The sequence below is a fragment of the Erinaceus europaeus genome, chromosome X (assembly GCF_950295315.1).
Source record: "Erinaceus europaeus chromosome X, mEriEur2.1, whole genome shotgun sequence".
NCBI classification, from domain to species: Eukaryota; Metazoa; Chordata; class Mammalia; order Eulipotyphla; family Erinaceidae; genus Erinaceus; species Erinaceus europaeus.
Genome location: NC_080185.1, coordinates 77,426,568 through 77,444,610, shown reverse-complemented (window position 1 = coordinate 77,444,610; position 18,043 = coordinate 77,426,568). Strand labels below are relative to the sequence as shown.

General features: G+C 39.0%; 2 protein-coding genes across 4 annotated transcripts in view; one reads left to right on the top strand and one right to left on the bottom strand.

Moving 5' to 3' along the window:
* The window catches only part of P2RY4 (pyrimidinergic receptor P2Y4), a 575,290-nt gene that overhangs the window by 310,424 nt on the left and 246,823 nt on the right, over positions 1-18,043 (bottom strand). The window lies entirely within an intron of this gene.
* Positions 1-18,043, top strand: part of IGBP1 (immunoglobulin binding protein 1) — a 34,892-nt gene that overhangs the window by 6,253 nt on the left and 10,596 nt on the right. For both annotated transcript variants that reach the window (XM_007530756.3, XM_060182849.1), the window contains exons 3-5: positions 7,011-7,206; positions 13,478-13,557; positions 15,240-15,352. In XM_007530756.3, the coding sequence (XP_007530818.1) occupies positions 7,011-7,206; positions 13,478-13,557; positions 15,240-15,352 (389 nt within the window). The remainder of the gene's footprint in view (positions 1-7,010; positions 7,207-13,477; positions 13,558-15,239; positions 15,353-18,043) is intronic.

Below are 18,043 nucleotides of genomic sequence, written 5' to 3'. Positions count from 1 at the left end.
ACAGGTGTTTAAGCCAGGATTTAAAAACCTAGGATTTAACTTCTTTTCCTCCCTTAAGATTTTCCTTGTAGTACATCAGCCAAGGCTTGCCCATTCTAGCTACAAAATAATCTTCAGACCTTCTGGTTTTTGTTATTGTTGTTTGTTTGTTTTTGTTTTTGTTTTTTCTCCATTTTCACCAGCATATCTTAGTCTTGGTCATCAACATCTCTCACCCAGAATAACCAAACGGCTAACTGCAAAGCCTTGTCTGATCTTGTGCCTGCCTCTTTCCAATTTAATTCTGTGTCATCCTCCCCTTGTTTTAGATTTCATCATTTCATCCGCAATAGACTTCAGTTTTTCAGTGGATTCAACGCCTTCCTTTTACAAAGTCTTTGTTCTCTTTATATGGAATTATCTCACTGTTCTCTTTGCTTGTATGCTCTTCATTTATCCATCTATCTTGGTTTTGTCTCTTTACTAGAATTCCATGAGGGAAGGAGTTATCTCTGTCATAAACACTATGAAATGCCTAGGACAGGGACTGGCATATAGAAGGCACTCAAAGATATGTATTAACAGGAGGAACATGAACAGAAAAAAAAGACAGTGTAGTTTAGGTTATGTATGCAAAATAAATAGTAGTTTGGCTTGGCAAAAGCTGTGATTAGAGGTGTCGGCACAAGGAAGTCATGTATATACTATTTAAAGATAATGAGGTAGAAAAAAGACAAACTAGCCTGTTGCAGTAATACCTCAGATAAGGCATGATAAATCGAATATACAGCAATCAGATAGTTAATTTTGCTTTCAAATGTATATGATTAGAAAAACAAAATATTCATATATATAACAGAATATATACATATAATATATAACATATAGATAATATATATAACAGAAAGGTCTGTTAATTTACACACAACCCTTGCGACTTTATAGACAAAGGACTTTCTACATAAAGCAACTAACTAGTATTTCCTTGCCATACCAATAATAGCTGTCTGCTCAACTTTAATTCCCCTCTTTGAAAAGTAAGTATAAATCTGATTGATTAACTACATCACCCTTCTTTTAACAGAAATAGAAAAAATGGAAACTGGCTAAGTATTGAGTTTAGTTTTAGATCTATTAAACTTAGTTCCTAATATGGCAACTTCATAGCCATGCACATGAACAGATGGAAACATGGAACTAAAATTTGATGACACTGTTTTGTCCCTAGTGCTAAATTTTAAGGGGCCTTGGTGGGTTGGGATAGTTAGCCAAAGGAAAATAATGTATACAGAGGAAGTCAAAGATGAAACTTGTCAGCCAGTTAAAAGACAAGTAAGAAACTAAAAAAGTTAGAAATAGGTGAATTTATAGGGAAAAAAGTACAGAAAGAGAGAATATGATGTCTTCCTTGAAGCTGATCTGCATATTCTGAGATACTTGAGAACTTAGTTCATGTTTATTTATCACTGCAAAGCTGTCATTCCCTAGATTTGGAAGTACTAAAACTCAGATCATTGCACCTTAGTGTCCTAATTTTATCATTGTTTCCTTGGCTTTTCAACAAAGTAATGGTTTTGTGTGTCTGATGGGGACAAATAAAGTTGTCATCAGCAAGATGGAAGCAGTATGGTATAGCAGAAAATTTCTGGACTTCGTACAGGCCTGGGATGACCAGTTTAATTCCTACCACTTAATTGATGGGGCAACATCTGACACCTATTCTAGCCTCAGTTTTTTCATATGCTTACAGTATGTGTTACATTGTTACTAACAAACCATTTTCATGAACACTGTTAAATTTGATTCCCATTAAGCAGGACTATAATCTATTCTAGGGCTAAGGGAATGGCTTTGAGAATTGGGTAAATTGGCCAGGCTAGGATTTAACTGAAATTTTCAAACCTCCCCCCTTTTTTGGTGGGGGAGGAGTCATCTCTGAGCCTTCATCATTCAGATGGACATTTTTCAGACAGAAAGAATGGGACAGAGAGGAGATAGAATATGAGAATAAACAGCACCAAAGCTTCTTTGAGTGTGGTGGTCACCAGGCTCACATGGTACACATGGCAAAGCAGTGCACTATCCAAGTGAGCTACTTTGTTGGCCCTTCAAAATCTCAGTGCTAGTGTTATTTCCACTTTAGCATAGAAAAGTTAACATTGGTCACTGAGGGAAGATGTTCCTATAATAGTAAGAGACAACAACAGAGTAAAAAAAAAAAATTCCAATGACAGTAAGGTTATTTATAGGCTAAAGTTTAGAATAGTATAGGTAGAAACTAGATTGATTTAAAAATGTGGAATAGCAAAGACATTCCCTCATTAAAAGAAAACAGTGTGGGACAGGCAGTAGTGCATCAGGTTAAGCATACATGGTACAAAGTGCAAGGACCAAGCGTAAGGATCCCAGTCTAGCCCCAGGCTCTCCACCAATAAGGGGGGGTCACTTTATAAGCAGTGAAGCAGGTCTGCAGGTGCTGTCTTTCCCCCTCTCTTTCTTCCTATCCTCTCTAAATTTATCTCTGTCCTATCCAGCAACAATAGGAGCAACAACAATAACAGCAACAATGGAAAAAAGATGGCTACCGGGAGCAGTGGTTTTTTATCGTAGGCACTGAGCCCCAGTGATAACCCTGGAGGCCAAAAACAAACAAAAAAAACTAGAGGTAAAATAAAGCTAAAGAGGTTCTTGAGATGAAGAAGGAAATTGAATTCTATATTGACTCATCTGGTTAGTATGATGGTGACAGGAACTCCTTTTATAAAAGTGAACACAAGCATAGCTGAGCAAGAGTGATCACTTTTTCCAAGCTTTGAATGTGAGATTGTAGTTGACCCATTTGACATAAATTTGTATTTCAGTAGCTTATAAATAGAAAAAAGGAGTGACAAAAATTGCCTAGAGTAAAAAAATATATAGAAGGATTAGGAATTTGAGTATGAAAGGGACCGCTGTATTTCCATGTAGTTGCTTACTGTGGGCAATCTAAAACAGTAATGAAGGACTGGAACAGTGGTTTTCATTCTGTCTATTGGAGTTGTAAAATCCCACCATGGTACCTGAGTAGATGGAATTGGGAGATAATCTGAATTGACTAAGGCAAATTTATCAGTTTATTTTTCATTGGAGTTTAACATTAGCTCTCTTAGGAAGAAAGGGTTATTCTGCTAAAATAAGCAGTGTCCTCCCATCCAAGTGCTAACCACGTCCAACCTCGCTTAGCTTCCAAAATCAGATGAGATCAGGTGTGTTCAGGGTAGTATGGCCGTAGACAATAGTGGCCTTCCTTTAGGTCACGGTAGGAGATGAAGAACTAAAAGGATGACAAGGAACATGTGAGTAGAGGAATAGTAAAGACCATAAGCATGCAGAAGAGGGAAAAGGAAACATAAGAACCTTACAGATAGGGGCCAGGCAGTAGTGTAGCAGGTTAAGTGCACATGGCACAAAGCACATGAACTGGCATAAGGATCCCAGTTCGAGCCTCAGGCTCCCCACCTGAAGGGGGGCTGCTTCACAAGTGGTAAAGCAGGTCTGCAGGTGTCTTTCTCTCCCCCTCTCTGTCTCCTCTCTCCATTTCTGTCTGTCCTATCCAACAACAACAGTAATAATAATAATAACAACAAAGATAAACAACAAGGACAACAAAAGGGAAAAAATAGACTCCAGGAGCAGTGAATTCATAGTGCAGGTACCAAGCCCTCCAGTAACCCTGGAGGAAAAAAAAATCTTTCAAGATCAGCAAACCCAGAATTTTTATACATTGAGAGCCTGGTATGATATTTCCCTGGCATAGGTATAATAAGGAAAGATGGTGACTGTAGACATGGAACTAAAGTTAAATGTTTTCAAGTGACAACTCTAGTAGCATTCACTAACTGGGAATTAACCTTTGTATGTGTGTATTTTTTTAACAGTATGACTTTTTCACATAGAGAGAGAGACAAGAGAAAAGCACCACAGAACCAAAACTTCCTCCAGTATGGTAGGGGCCAGGATCGAACCTGGTTTACAAATGACAAAGCAGGCACCCTCCCAGGTGAGCTATCTTGCTGGCCCGCTTTGTAATAATTGTACTCAGAAGTAAGCCTATAATGCTTCCATGACAGTCATTTATAATATTATATAACATGCCCAATTGTTGGCTAAAAGGAACAAAAGAGTCAAACATTTTGTAACTATTCCCAGACCAAAGGAAACATTTGAGTTTTTATGGGTCATATATATCTTTTATAATTTTAGATAAAAACTGCAAAGTCTCTCCCTAGCAAAAAGGAAAAAAAAAACTATATAGGATTCTATATTTTTAGGTCATTCATGGATGCACCCCTCCCTCACTGCCCATAAACCTCAGGTTAAGAACCTCTTATTTGGGTGAATAACCTTCAAAAGAACATCTTATTCTGAAGGTCTAGAGTTCCAGATAAAGAGATTTCAAAATAGGCATTTCTCTTGAAAATTGGAGTTTTTCCATTGACTCCTTAGTTTCTCTCAAGTTTTTACATCTTTAAAATCAGCAATTACTGGGGCTGGGTGGTGGCATACCCGGTTGATCACATGTTATCATGCTCAAGGACCTGGATTCAAGCCCCCAGTCCCCACCTGCAGGGAGAAAGCTTTGCAAGTAGTGAAACAGTGTTGCAGGTGTCTCTCAGTCTCTGTCCCTCTCTATTACTCCCTTCTCTCTAGATTTCTGGCTGTCTCTATTCAATAAATAAATATAATACATTTTAATTGTTTAATAAAAATAATCAAATGTTGCTTTAAATACACCTACATCTCACAATCTCTGTTTTAAGTCGTTTTTTCTTTTTTTTTTTTTTTTTTTGCCTCCAGGGTTAATTCTGGGGCTCAGTGCCTGCACTGCGAATCCACTGCTCCTGGAGGCTATTTTTCCCATTTTGTTGCCCTTGTTAGTTGTTATTGTTGTCATAGCTGTTGTTGTTGTTGGATAGGACAGAGAGAAATGGAGAGAGGAGGGGAAGACAGAGAGGGGGAGAGAAAGATAGACACCTGTAGACCTGCCTCACCACTTGCGAAGCGACCTCCTCCGTGGGGAGCCGGGGCTTGAACCGGGATCCTTATGCTGACCCTTGCATTTTGCGCCATGTGTGCTTAACCCGCTGCGCTACTGCCTGACTCCCATTAAGTCATTTTTCTTAACTTTAGTATAGCAATTTCTCTTTGATTCCCGTTTCTACTCTTTCCTCCATGTTCTAGACTTGCCCCCACAATCTGCATACCACATAGGAGTCAGTGACCCATATAAAAAAGTCTTTTCAGGTCAGGCAGTCGCACACCTGGTTAAATGAACACATTACAGTGCGCACTAATCCAGGTTCAAGCCCCTGGTCCCCACCTGCAGGGGAAAGCTTCATGAGTGGTGAAGCAGGGTTGCAGGTGTCTCTATGTTTTTCCTTCTCTATCCCCCCTCAATTTCTCTGTCTCTACAATAATAAATAAATGAGATTAAAAAATAAATATTAAAAATAAGCCTTTTTACATCAGTCCATTCATTTCATGTATTCTGTACAAAAGCCTCCAGTATCTTTCCCATCTTTCTCAAAATTATCAAAACATTTGATATTTTGGCTCTTAACTGACCTGTAGGACCATATTATGGTTCTGACTGTCCTTATGACCTTATTGCCTGTCACTCTTCACCCCATAGCATCCATCCATACTCACTTTGGTTTTTCTCAAACATGTTAGGCTGGACATTCTCTCACCTAAACGTAGAATTTGCTTTTCCCCCTGAGAGCACTCTAGATAATGGCATAACTTGTTTCTTCCACCTCTTCAGTCTTCAGTTATTCAGATGTCAGCTCTTCATAGAGATCTCCTGAACTCCTTGTATATAATAGTACTCTTACTTTCATACCATCACTCTGTCTACTTTGGTTCTTCATAGCACATATGACCACTTGATTCAACACTGCTGTGTCTCCAACACTGAGAATAGTGCCTATCACATAATAAGTACTCAGTAAATATGTGTCAGAGGATGAGTACGTGACATAATAGAACTTATTCTAAGAAAAGTATGCAGAATGCTTAGGGGGTCTTGGACTTATATTAGGATGAGTCAGAAGAGTTGTGAAGGTTTTACCCAGAAAAAAGAAAATGACTGGTTTTTTTTTTAACACTTTTTCATAAGGGATTCCTGCACCAGTGACAGACGAATGACCCCTAAGATTCTATGATTGAGACTAATTCACAAATGGACATTGTGTGATGATCTAGTCAGAGTGGATATAATAAAATTGCTTTAAAAATTCCATACATAAAGATGATGGGAAGATACTGCGAATAGGAAGCGATTGTGCTTAGTGAAGTAAGGAAATGAAATGCAATTATTGAATGGTTTCACTGGTATGTGGACTATGGGGGAGGGAAACACATGAACGTGGAAAGAAAAATTACATATTCATGAGAACTATCATTATGTGGGAGGGACACAGAACTTTGGTGGATGTGATATGGAACTATACCCCTGTGAACCACTATTAAATTACTAATATGTATATATATTTAGTGGTATAAATTAAAAGATAATAGGAGTTGCTCAGATTAATTTACTTCTTTATTTTCTGGCTAAGAATACGTTTCTCTGCCTCTGATTTTCCTATCCTTGCCTTGTAATCTTTAATTAAACTATTTCTTTATATCAGTGGTAGAGAGAGCCAGAGATAGACAGACAGACAGATCAGAGTACTGCTTAGTTCTGGCTTATGGTGGGACAAAGGATTAAGCTGGGGATTTCAAAAGCCTCAGCCATGAGGTTTTTTTTTTTTTTTTTTTTTTGTATCTTTTTTTGCATAACTACTACGTTGTCTCCCCTTCCCTGTTCCCTGTCTTGTAGTCTTGAGGAACTGCCTTGGTGGCAAGTACTTGGGTATAAAATTTACCTTTTTGCAAAAATAAAGTCAGCATACTTACAGGTTACTTGCAAAGGTAAAATATAACTTCCTTTCTTTTGAAGGAATACCTCTTCATTTTAATTTCATGAGTACTGGTTTTCTGTGTGACAGATACAAGCAGAAGAAGGAGGTGGAAAATAGGTTGTCCACACTGAAATCTGCTGTGGAAAGTGGTGAAGCAGATGATGAGCGTGTCCGTGAGTATTATCTCCTTCACCTTCGAAGGTGGATTAGTATCTCCTTAGAAGAGATTGAGAGCATTGACGAGGAGATAATAATCTTGAGAGGCAAAGACTCTTCAAAAGAGGTAAGCCCGGTCACTGCCAATATAGCTCAAAAATTACTGTCGTGGGTTGTCAGAATAGCTCACTAGGATAGTATACTCCTTTATCATGTCCGTAACCCAGGTTCAAGTCTGGGGCACACTATGAAGGAAACTTTGGTGCTGTAGTTTCTTTCTTACTTTATCTGAACAAGAAAAAAGTTTCTGTCAGTGAGTGATTCAAATATTTTAAAGGATTTAATATTAAAATTATTCTGTTCAAAAGAGGTAGCTCGGTGGTGGAGTGCCCAGCTTACAAATGTGAGACTCTAGATTTGAGGCCAAGCACCACATGGGATCAGCAAATCAAGCTCCACAGATGCTGATGTGGAACTTTGCTTGCTTTTCCCTCTCTCTCTCTCTCTCATATCAAGATAGGAAAAAAAATGTTGGGCCTGGGAGGTGACTCATGTATAAGGTGTATGCATGATACATTGGGTACCATATTTTAAAAATTCCTTTTAGTCTCCATAAAAGTCTTTATCTTAAGACAGGTGGAAGAAGGCTTAAGGGTCATTGGGATAACTTTCTCGCTAGCTTATAGTGTTCCCCATGGTTTCTAATCTACAGCACTTTTGTAGTCATTATAATTTTGTGGCATGCCATGGTGCAGGGAGACCACCAATTGTTATTGACCATAGGAAATCATGATAGATCCACCATGGAAATTACATAATTAAAATTTGTGCTTGACTGAAATAAAGGAGAGGAATAGGATAAACTTGGTAGAATGGTGTTTGCAGAGAGGTAGAAACAAGTAGAGACTAAGAATGTGTTTAGGCTTCTGGGGGAATTGGACTTCTAGATTTCATATTACATTTTCACTTTTAGATTACACACATACAAGGCAAAGCAACATCTCAAAATGTCAGGAATACTGGTAAAGAAAACCTGGTATAGCACAGCTTTGACTGTCACTGAAGATCATAGCAGTGTTTTATAACTGCTTCTTCAAAAGATTAGAATCTGCTTCCACTTTATTGCTTCAGGATACATGAATTAAGTTTAATGTATCAGTTAGTTACAACCACTTATTTAAATCCTTGGAGAAACCTCCTCTTAATTTGATTTGTATTAAATTAGCCCAAGAATTTTTGCCTTAGGGTAATAGCAACCTGGTTCCAAATGTTAAAGGATCTAAAGAAGGAACAGTTACAATTAGTGTTGTAAGACCATGGCCATGGTTCCTTTCCTCTTCCTGCCCCACAATCTCCCAGTATATCTAGATCAGTGTTTTTATGCGTTTTGAGACTGGAATCTTCTAGATCCTCCCTGTTCCCATCTTTGTCTTTACCAGAGCACTGCTCAGCTCTGGCTTATGGCTTATGGTGGTGTGGGGGATTGAACCTGGGACTTAAGAGCCTCAGGCATGAAAGTCTCTTTGAATAACCATTATGCTATACCTCCACCCTTAATCTTTTTTTTATTTTTTCTTTTAATTTTTTTCTTATATTTACTTTCCCTTTTGTTGCCCTTGTTTTTATTGTTGTTTTAGTTGTTATTGTTGTTGATGTCGTTAGATAGGACAGAGAGAAATGGAGAGAGGAGGGGAAGACAGAGAGGGAGAGAAAGACACCTGCAGACCTGCTTCACCGCCTGTGAAGCGACCCCTGCAGGTGGGGAGCCAGGGGCTTGAACCAGGATCCTTATGCCGGTCTGCGCTTTGCGCCACGTGCGCTTAACCCGCTGCACTACTGCCTGACTCCCCTTAATCTATCTTTAAGTTGTTTCATACTAGTTTATTTAGGGGTTCCATTTTTATTTTCTCAATAGATTTTAGGAATTCCTCATTTGCTTCTTTGTTCATTTGATCATCTACTTTTGAAGGATTACTCAGTGTTATTTTTGATCAGCCACTCATCTTCATAACCAGATTTGTTGACAAGTTTTAGATTTTTGGCAACAGTTTTTGCATTAATTTGATACTTCTTCCATTAGAGCAGAGAACAGTTCACTAGCAACATTTACACTTTCCAAGGCAATGAACTTACCTTTTTGTTCATTTTTGTCCTTCAGACAGATCACAGTAAACATTTCCTAAAGGCTCCTGTGAAAATTTGCACATGCTCACTCTTCCAGTACAGTTTTCTGTTATTACCCTTTCATGTTTGTGAACTTAGGCACTGACAGCCAAGCAAAGCTGTTGTGCAGCTTCCAGGTGGAGCTGTATACAACTCCTATGGCCTGGGCAAGCAGTGTGAGTCAGGAACCAAGATACACAGGCTATAGAGGGTGGCCCACATACTCCATCTTTTCTTTTTTTGGTGGGGGGGAGAGTGGGTAATCATTTTGTTTTGGTGACTTTTTTTCTTTACCAGAGCATATGGTGGTGTTAGGGATTGAACTCAGTGCCTCAAAGTCGCAGGCATGAAACTATTTCTATATACCTATTATGCTGTCTTCCCCAGCCTTTTTATTATTTTTTTTTTTTAGTAATTTCAGATTTATTATTGAAATTAACTCTGAAATTGAACTAGAGCCAAATGAAATCTTTTCTTGGACCGTATATTGTTTCAGAATGCTCCTGGACAACTAAGCTTCTTCAAGATATTACTGTACACAAGTGTATAAAAAAGCACTAGCCTATTCTTTCTCCCTTGCATTTAGGGATGTCTAGTTCTGAAGTATTAGAGGTTCTTGACAATAACATGATTCCATTAGAGGATGTTTTAGAATATTGTAATGATTCAACCGTAGCACTCAAAGTTAGGGTCAGGAAAGGGACTTGAAATTAATCTCAAGATATATACAGGAATGTGGAAGAAGTCTTTGGAATCTCCTTTTTCTGAGAGTAGTATTTTTTATTTGCTTTCCGTTAAAATTGGTTTAAAAATCTGTGGGGGCCAGGCACACCTGGTTAAGCACACACATTATGGTGTACAAGGACCCAGGTTCAAGCCCCCGGTCCTCACCTGCAGGGGTAAGCTTCACAAGTGGTGAAGCAGGGTTATAGGTGTCTCTCTGTCTCCCTCCTTCTCTATCTCCCCTTCCACTCTCAATTTTTCTCTGTCTCTATCCAATAGTAAATAAATGAAATTGAAAAAAAATTATGTGTGTGTGTGTGTTTAAAATACAGCATCACACCTCCATTGGACTACCTCCACCCTTATAGCCTAACTCTTACGTCTAGCTCCCTTTGGTAACCTCAGTTCTCCAGTCTAAGTTCAACCTTTTGTCTTCATTTGACTTTACTTATTTTCCTTGTTTTGTTTCTATTTACTCCACATGGTGAAATAATTCATTACTTTCCTTTTTTAAAGTACCTTTTTTCAGTGGTAGGGTTAATTTTACTGGTAATGAGTTCTTTTAAATGTTGTTTGTCCAGAAAGTTCTTCATCTCTATTATTATTTTTTTTTAATTTTATAGGACAGAAATTGAGGAGGAGGGGAAGATAGGGAGAAAGAGACACCTACATCACTGCTTTATAATTCATGAAGCTTCCCCCTTGCAGATGGAGACTGAGGACTTGATCTGAAGTCCTTGCACGTGTTAACCTTACATGCATGTAGCTGGGTAACTTGATGCCCCCTTCATCTCTTCTTCAACCCTGAATGATAACCTAGCTGGATAGACTATCTTGGGTGGGTGTCTTTTCCATTCAACATTTTGTTTATATCATGGCAATCCTTCCTTGCCTTTAGTTTCAGTTGAGAAATTGGATGGTTGTTTTATGGAGGTTCTCTTATAGATAACTCTTTGCTTTTCTTTTACTGCTTTTAGAATTCTCTATATTTTTGTCACTTTATTAGGCACCTTAGTGGACTTGGGTTTGAATTTATTTTTGTTTGGAACTCTTGGAGCTTCCTGAATCTGAGTCTTTGCCACTTCTGTCAGATTGAGATAAGTCTCAGTTAACAGCTCTTCAGATAAAACTTCTATTTTTTTTTCTTTCACTTCCTTCTGGCACTCACATGATGTAAATGTTGTTTATCTTGATTTGTCCTATAGCTCTTACATTTTTCTGTATGTTTTAGCTTTTTTCCATTATGGTTGGGTTTCTAGATGGCTTTCTCTACTCTATCAGCCCAATGGCCACTTTGTGATGCTTGAATTCTGTCTTCTTTCTGCTGGTGTTCTTTCCTACTAGATTTTTAGCCTAGCTATATTCTTTCTCTCTGATTTCTAAGGACTTTTGTTACCCTTTTTTTTTCTGATTTTCCTGAAGTTTTTTTCCGCATTGAACTTGTCATTTCTGTCTGCATCCTTAGGACCACAGTTTTTATATTCCTTAGGAGGTTTATAAAGCTCTGTTGAATTTAGGTTTCTCTTCTCATTGTATTGGTCTAAAAGTGTGAGTATGTTCCTCTCTTGTCTCCTTATGTTTGATACTCCGTGAGAACCTGTGTTTGAACCTGGGTATTTACCTTAGTGTTGCAAGTGCTCAATAGTTACTAAATGGCTGTGGTTGGGGTTCAGATCTGATAAAAAAAAAAAAAAACTGTACCCTCAATCTCTGTAGTGGCAGTACTGTGTATGCTCTGAGTCTGGCAGAGCAGTTTCTGACAGGCTTTGAGCCATGGATCTACTCCCAGAGTCTGTTACTATGGAAACTGAATTTCAGTGTGACATATCCTTGAATTATAGCAAGTTATTACCTACTCCTGTAGTAATTCCTCTGACCCTCCTTACCCCACCCCCGCCCTTTCCAGATCTTAATCTCCCTTTCTACATTGCTATGAGTTGTAGGAATAGGATTGGGTTGCCAGGATCTAAATATAATCTGCCCCGTGCTTGACAGATTAGAGTCCAGTAGTCTTGTACCATATGGATTTTTTTCCCCTGTCATCTCCAGGCTGACTTTCAGATAGTGACAGAGAGAGAAAGAAACCATAGCACTGTAGCTTCTTTACATGGAGTCTGGGTATGAACCTGGGTCACACATGATGAAATAATCTTTTTTCTAATTGTGGTTTATTGTCTTATGGTGGTGCCATTATATTTTCTAGCAGAATGTATCTTTCTGCCACCTGAATGTTGATTTTTTTGTCTTTTGTTGTAGAAACTCTGTTTCTGTGTGTTATTGTGGCTTTGCTGTAGATGTTACAAGGAAGGATACACAGACCTCTGTTTGACCATCTATCACTACCCGTCATTGGAGAGAGGAATTTTAAAGATGTATTTTTAACAGGAAAGAGTCAGAATATCACTTACTCTGTCATATGTGGTACCAGGGTTTGAACTCAGGACCGTATGCTTTCAATGTGCCACCTCTTGGGCCTGGAGAAGGATATTTTTAAGCTGATTAGGTTTCTTTCTGGAAAAAAAATTAGTCTATTTTGGGGTGGGGTAATGTTATTTTACAAGACAATTGTGGTCTTGGATAAACCAGGTACTTTTTTTTTTCTTATAATAGATTGATTCCTAGGAAAGAGTTTTCTCTTCCTTTCTTTCAGCAAGTTTAAAACTTCCTCAGGAGAGGAAAGCAATACCATCACTAATATAATGCTGATGTATCTTAGATAATGTTAAATAGGGAGTGCCGGGGTCTCTGGCGGGGTGATCTCCAGGGGAAAGGTAACGGACCGGTTCTTTCTCGAGTAATGATACTGGGGAGACCTGCAGCGTGCTCAGATCTCGTTTATTAGCAGGTGGACATGAGTTAAATAGAAAACCAAACAAAGGGAGTTATTGAAATATGTCAGAAATTACAGGTTTCTTAAAGATCAGCATGCCCTTATGGTAGGGGGCTGGTATGACAGGAATTGATGAGATACAAGACAGTTATTCTCCATGATGCAAGCAACTTAATTATCTAAAGGTATTTGAGAGAAGCATAGGGGTTATACCAGTAGGGTGAGACACAGAGAAGATGGATATCAAAAGGCCATATAGTTTGGACTTTCTCTTGTCTGGGGTCTGAGGTATATGATGGAGTGTGTTATAAGGTGGGTTCTCTGTGATCAGAAGGTGACTTTGAGTAAGTTAATCTTAAAGTAGGCGGCCATGTGGCCTGCAGTTAATGGGGAGAAGTATTGGGGTTTCTGTGGGCCTGAGAGTCAAGAAGGAAAGAATTAAGTCTGATTTTCCCCCCTTTTGCCTCCGTTGAGAGAGACTCACCAAGAGGGTATCTTCTCAGACCTCCATCCAAGGATGGGGGTAGTTCTAGCTATGCTCTATCAAGCTTACACATATTCCCAACAAGAGAGTGAATGCATTTTGAATCCAGGGCTTTTGAAAACCTAAAGACTTAAGAGAGCCTGTATAGTAGGGTGGGCCAGTGACACATGTACTTATAATAATTAATTTCCTTTTCAGGCATCAACTTCTCATTCTTCTCATCAGGACAGGCCACCAATGAAGCCCTTTGTTCTCACTCGGAATGTAACCCAAGCCAAGTAGGTAGTACTGAATAATAGGTTGTCTTTACAGATTCCCCCACCCCTTTTCGTATTCATCCACATGAGTAATAGACAAAATGTTTTTTAAAATATTAAAATGTTGGGAGTCGGGCGGTAGTGCAGCAGGCTGAGCACAAGTGGCTCAAAGCGCAAGGACCGGCTTAAGGATCCCGGTTTGAACCCCCAGCTCCTCACCTGCAGGGGAGTCGCTTCACAGGCATTGAAGCAGGTCTGCAGGTGTCTTATCTTTCTCTCCCCCTCTGGCTTCCCCTCCTCTCTCCATTTCTCTCTGTCCTATCCAACAACGATAACATCAACAACAATAATAATAACTACAACAATAAAACAAGGGCAAAAAAGGGAATAAATAAATATTTAAAAAACAAAAATAAAAAAATATTAAAATGTTATGCTTCACCAGTGAAGGCTCTCCTTTCATCAAAAGGATGTTATCTGCTCTAATACTTTGTATTCATAAAGCATTCCCCTCACAAACTTGAGCTTAAGAATAGGCTCAAAGGCCAGGTGGTGGCACACAACTTGGGCACACTTGCTTTAAGATATGGGCTAAATCCTCCACTCCCAACCTGCAGAGGGGCAACTTCATGAGCAATAAAGCATTGCTGCCAGTGTCTCCCTCTCTGTTTCCTACTCCCCCCTTTCAATTTCTGTCTCTGTCGAATAAAGATTTTTAAAAAGGTGCTCAAAAGACAGCAAACAAAATTAAATAAAATAGGAAGAAGGAAGAAGAAAATAGAGAGAAATGTATACCTAAAAATCAGTGATGTCTGGGAGATGGCTCATCAAAAGAGCACCTACTTCCCTTGCATGTGTAAGGCACTGAATTATATTTCCAGCACCACATGACAAAAGACAAAAACTAAGCAGAATTTTGTGAATGGTGGACCAGGGTTTTGCTTTTCTTGTCCTTTTTCTCTGTCATTCTCACATAAAATTTAAAAAGTTTTATGTGAGGAGCTCACTCAGTAGATAGAGCACATGAAGCCCTGGGTTCAAGAGGGCACCGAGGGCAGGGCTACATAGTGCTCCATGGATAATGCAGTAATGCTTTGATTTTCTTCTCTCTTCCTTATCTCTCTCGCAAAAATTGAAATGAAAATTTGGACAGGGAAATGGCTTAGTATCATGCATGCATGAGGTACAGGACTTCATCCTCAGTACTGCAGAAAAAATAAGATTGTGCAGAGAGGTGACTTAGCACAGGAGCACATCCACAGAACTCTGAGTTCAGTTTTCTTCATTGCATGAAATAATGTCCTATTGCCTTCAGCTACAGTTATCCAGAGAACATGTTTGCCTATCTCAAATTAAATTCTGAGTTCTGGAGATGCTTTTCTGTGGGGATGCAGAGGAGACTTTTGGAATCTACCTTTTAGATCAGCCAACAATACATATTCCTTGAGTTGTGTCTTTACTATTTTCTGGGGCATTGATGGCTTATTGATGATGACCCTAGGCTATTAATCTTCTTTAGGAAACTCTGTAACACATCCTTTCTTCTATATCTTTTGTATGTTATGTATCTTCACAGAAATTTATAAAACTTCTCAGAAGGTGGCTGGGTACGGGAGTGAAGATGGAACAGACAGATTTCATCACTGAAGAAAAGGGAAGTGCTGTTTCTGTTTGGTTTTCTAAATGCAGTGTGATTTTTGCAGAGTGTTTGGAGCTGGATATCCAAGTCTAGCATCTATGACAGTGAATGACTGGTATGATCAACATGAGAACTATGGAGCATTACCTGATCAAGGAATAGCCAGTACAGCAGCAGGTATGAAAGGGTGGAGGGTGGGGTGGGCAATGGTGCACCTGGTAAAATGCACAAGTTATAATGCACAAGGACCCAGGTTCCAACCCCTAGTCCCCACCTTCAGGGGAAAGCTTCACAAGTGGTGAAGTAGTGATGCAGATCTGTGTCTCTATCTCCCCCTTCAATCTTGATTTCTCTTTGTCTATCCAATCAATAAATAGTAATAATGAGTGTAAGTAAATTAGTTATATTATAGCTGGCCCCATATTCCCTAACACTTAAACGTAGAACAGGTATTTTTGCCTTTTAGAAAGAAAGGTACTGGGGGTCTGGAGTTAAGTACATGTGGTGCAAAGCGCAAAGACCGGCATAAGGATCCCAGTTCGAGCCCCCCGCTCCTCACCTGCAAGAGAGTCACTTCACAGGCAGTAAAGCAGTTCTGCAGGTGTCTCTGTTTCTCTCTCCCTCTCTGCCTTCCCCTCCTCTCTCCATTTCTCTCTGTCCTATCTAACAACGATGACATCAACAACAACAACAATAATAACTACAACAATAAAATGAGAGCAACAAAAGGGAAAATAAATAATAAGAAAAAGAAAAAAGAAAGAAAGGTACTTTGGACAAAATTTCTGAGTAGTGAAAATACTTTCTAGAAGGGGCCAGACAGTAGTGCAGCAGGTTAAGCACACATGGCACAAAACACAAGTACCTGCTAAGGATCCCAGTTCAAGCCCCTGGCTCCTCACTTGCTGGTGGGGGGGTCACTTCACAGGTAGTGAAGCAAGTCTGCAGGTGTCTGTCTTTCTCTGCCCCTCTGTCTTCCCCTCCTTTGTCAATTTCTCTCTGTCCTATTCAACAACAACAATGACAGCAATAATAACAATAACAAGAAACAAGGGTAAAAAAAAAGGGACAAAATGGCCCCCGGGAGCATACGAGCCCCAGCAGTAACCCTGGAAGGAAAAAAAAACTTTCTAGAATATTTTATTTGTTGTTTTTTCAGTTGGGAGATAAATGATTTATGGTTTATAGTAAATAGTTTTTGATACATGTGTAACATTTCTCAGTTTTCTGAAGAACATTCACCCCCAGCCTAGATCATGTGTCAGGGCCTGAAACACAACCACACAGTCCTTTACTTTGGCACAATACACCAAACTCAGTTCAGTGCTCCTGGAGATATATCCTGAGGAGTCAAATACCCATCCAAAAAGACCTATGTTCATAGCAGCACAGTTTGTAATAGCCAAAACCTGAAAATCCCTAGGTGTTCAACAACAGATGAGTAGCTAAGAAAGTTGTACAAATATACAATGGAATACCACTCAGCTGGTAAGAATGATGAATTCGCCTTTACCTCATCTTAGATGGAGCTTGAAGGAACCATGTTAAGTGAGATAAGCCAGAAAGAGAAGGATTAATATGGGGTGGATGGTTGAGAAATAAGAACAGAAAGGAGAACTACAAAGTCAAAATTCAGGCAGAGGGAAATCTGCTTCTGATAAAGGCAAAGTAGGTTGTATCAGGCCATCACATACCCTTCTACAGGTAATATTTATAAACTGAAAAAAAATTACTAAAAACTAACTCCCCAGAGGCACTGGAGAGAAACCAAAATTAGGTATAGATTAAAGGACAATCTAACACTCAGGAAAAAGGAATGGTACTTGGAGGTTTCTTAAGGGCAAGGACTTGGATTTCTTTTTTTTTTTTTTAATTCTTGGTGCCCAGTTTGGTAATTAGATTAGATTTGGTAATTAGAGGTGTCTCTTTGGAAGGGAATGGTGAGTTGACTGGTCATTACAAATTGAAGCAATCTGATTCAGCAGGAGAAACATGATTTAAAAAAAAGTTGGGGGAGTGGGATGGTAGCGCATTGGGTTAAACACATGTGGCGCAAAGTGCAAGGACCAGTGTAAGGATCCCGGTTCAAGTCCCCGGCTCCCCACCTGCAGGGGAGTCACTTCACAGGCAGTGAAGCAGGTCTGCAGGTGTCTGTCTCTCCCCCTCTGTCTTCCCCTCTTCTTTCCATTTCTCTCTGTCCTATCTAACAATGACAACATCAATAACAACAACAATAACTACTACAAAAATAAAAAACAAGGGCAACAAAAGGGAAAATAAAATAAATAAAATTTTCTTTAAAATTTGCTTCTACCATAGGACATCATTTAGCTTCTCTGAGTTTTGGTGTCCTTACTTTGCTCATTTGATGCATTTAATATCCCAATGAAGTAGACAGTTTTGTCAACATTCTAATATAAGAAAATGGTATCTTGAGAGCTCACTTACCGAAAGTAAATAAAGCCAGAAAGTGACAAGGATTTTAACTTAGATTTAAAATTTTCCAATCCCAGTACTTGAAGACAAGTCAAAACAAATTAACCTCTTCTAAAAAACAAAGAGGGAGAAAAGTAAACAGTCCATCAGTGACATATGATACAATATAAAAAGATGTCATAGTAAAATTAGACTACTGCTAGGGAAAGTGGGGGGTGGGGCACAGCAAAAATATATGTGGAAATAATGGTTGATATTTTCCCCAAAACTGTTAATGAGAAATTTACAGATTGTGTGATTTGTGAGGTAGTGTGGTAGATCGAATGTTGGACTCTCAAATGTGAGGTCCTGAGTTTAATACTGGGCATCACATGTACCAGAGAGATGCTCTGGTTCTCCCCCCCTTTAATTAAGAAATAAGTTTTTTAAAAT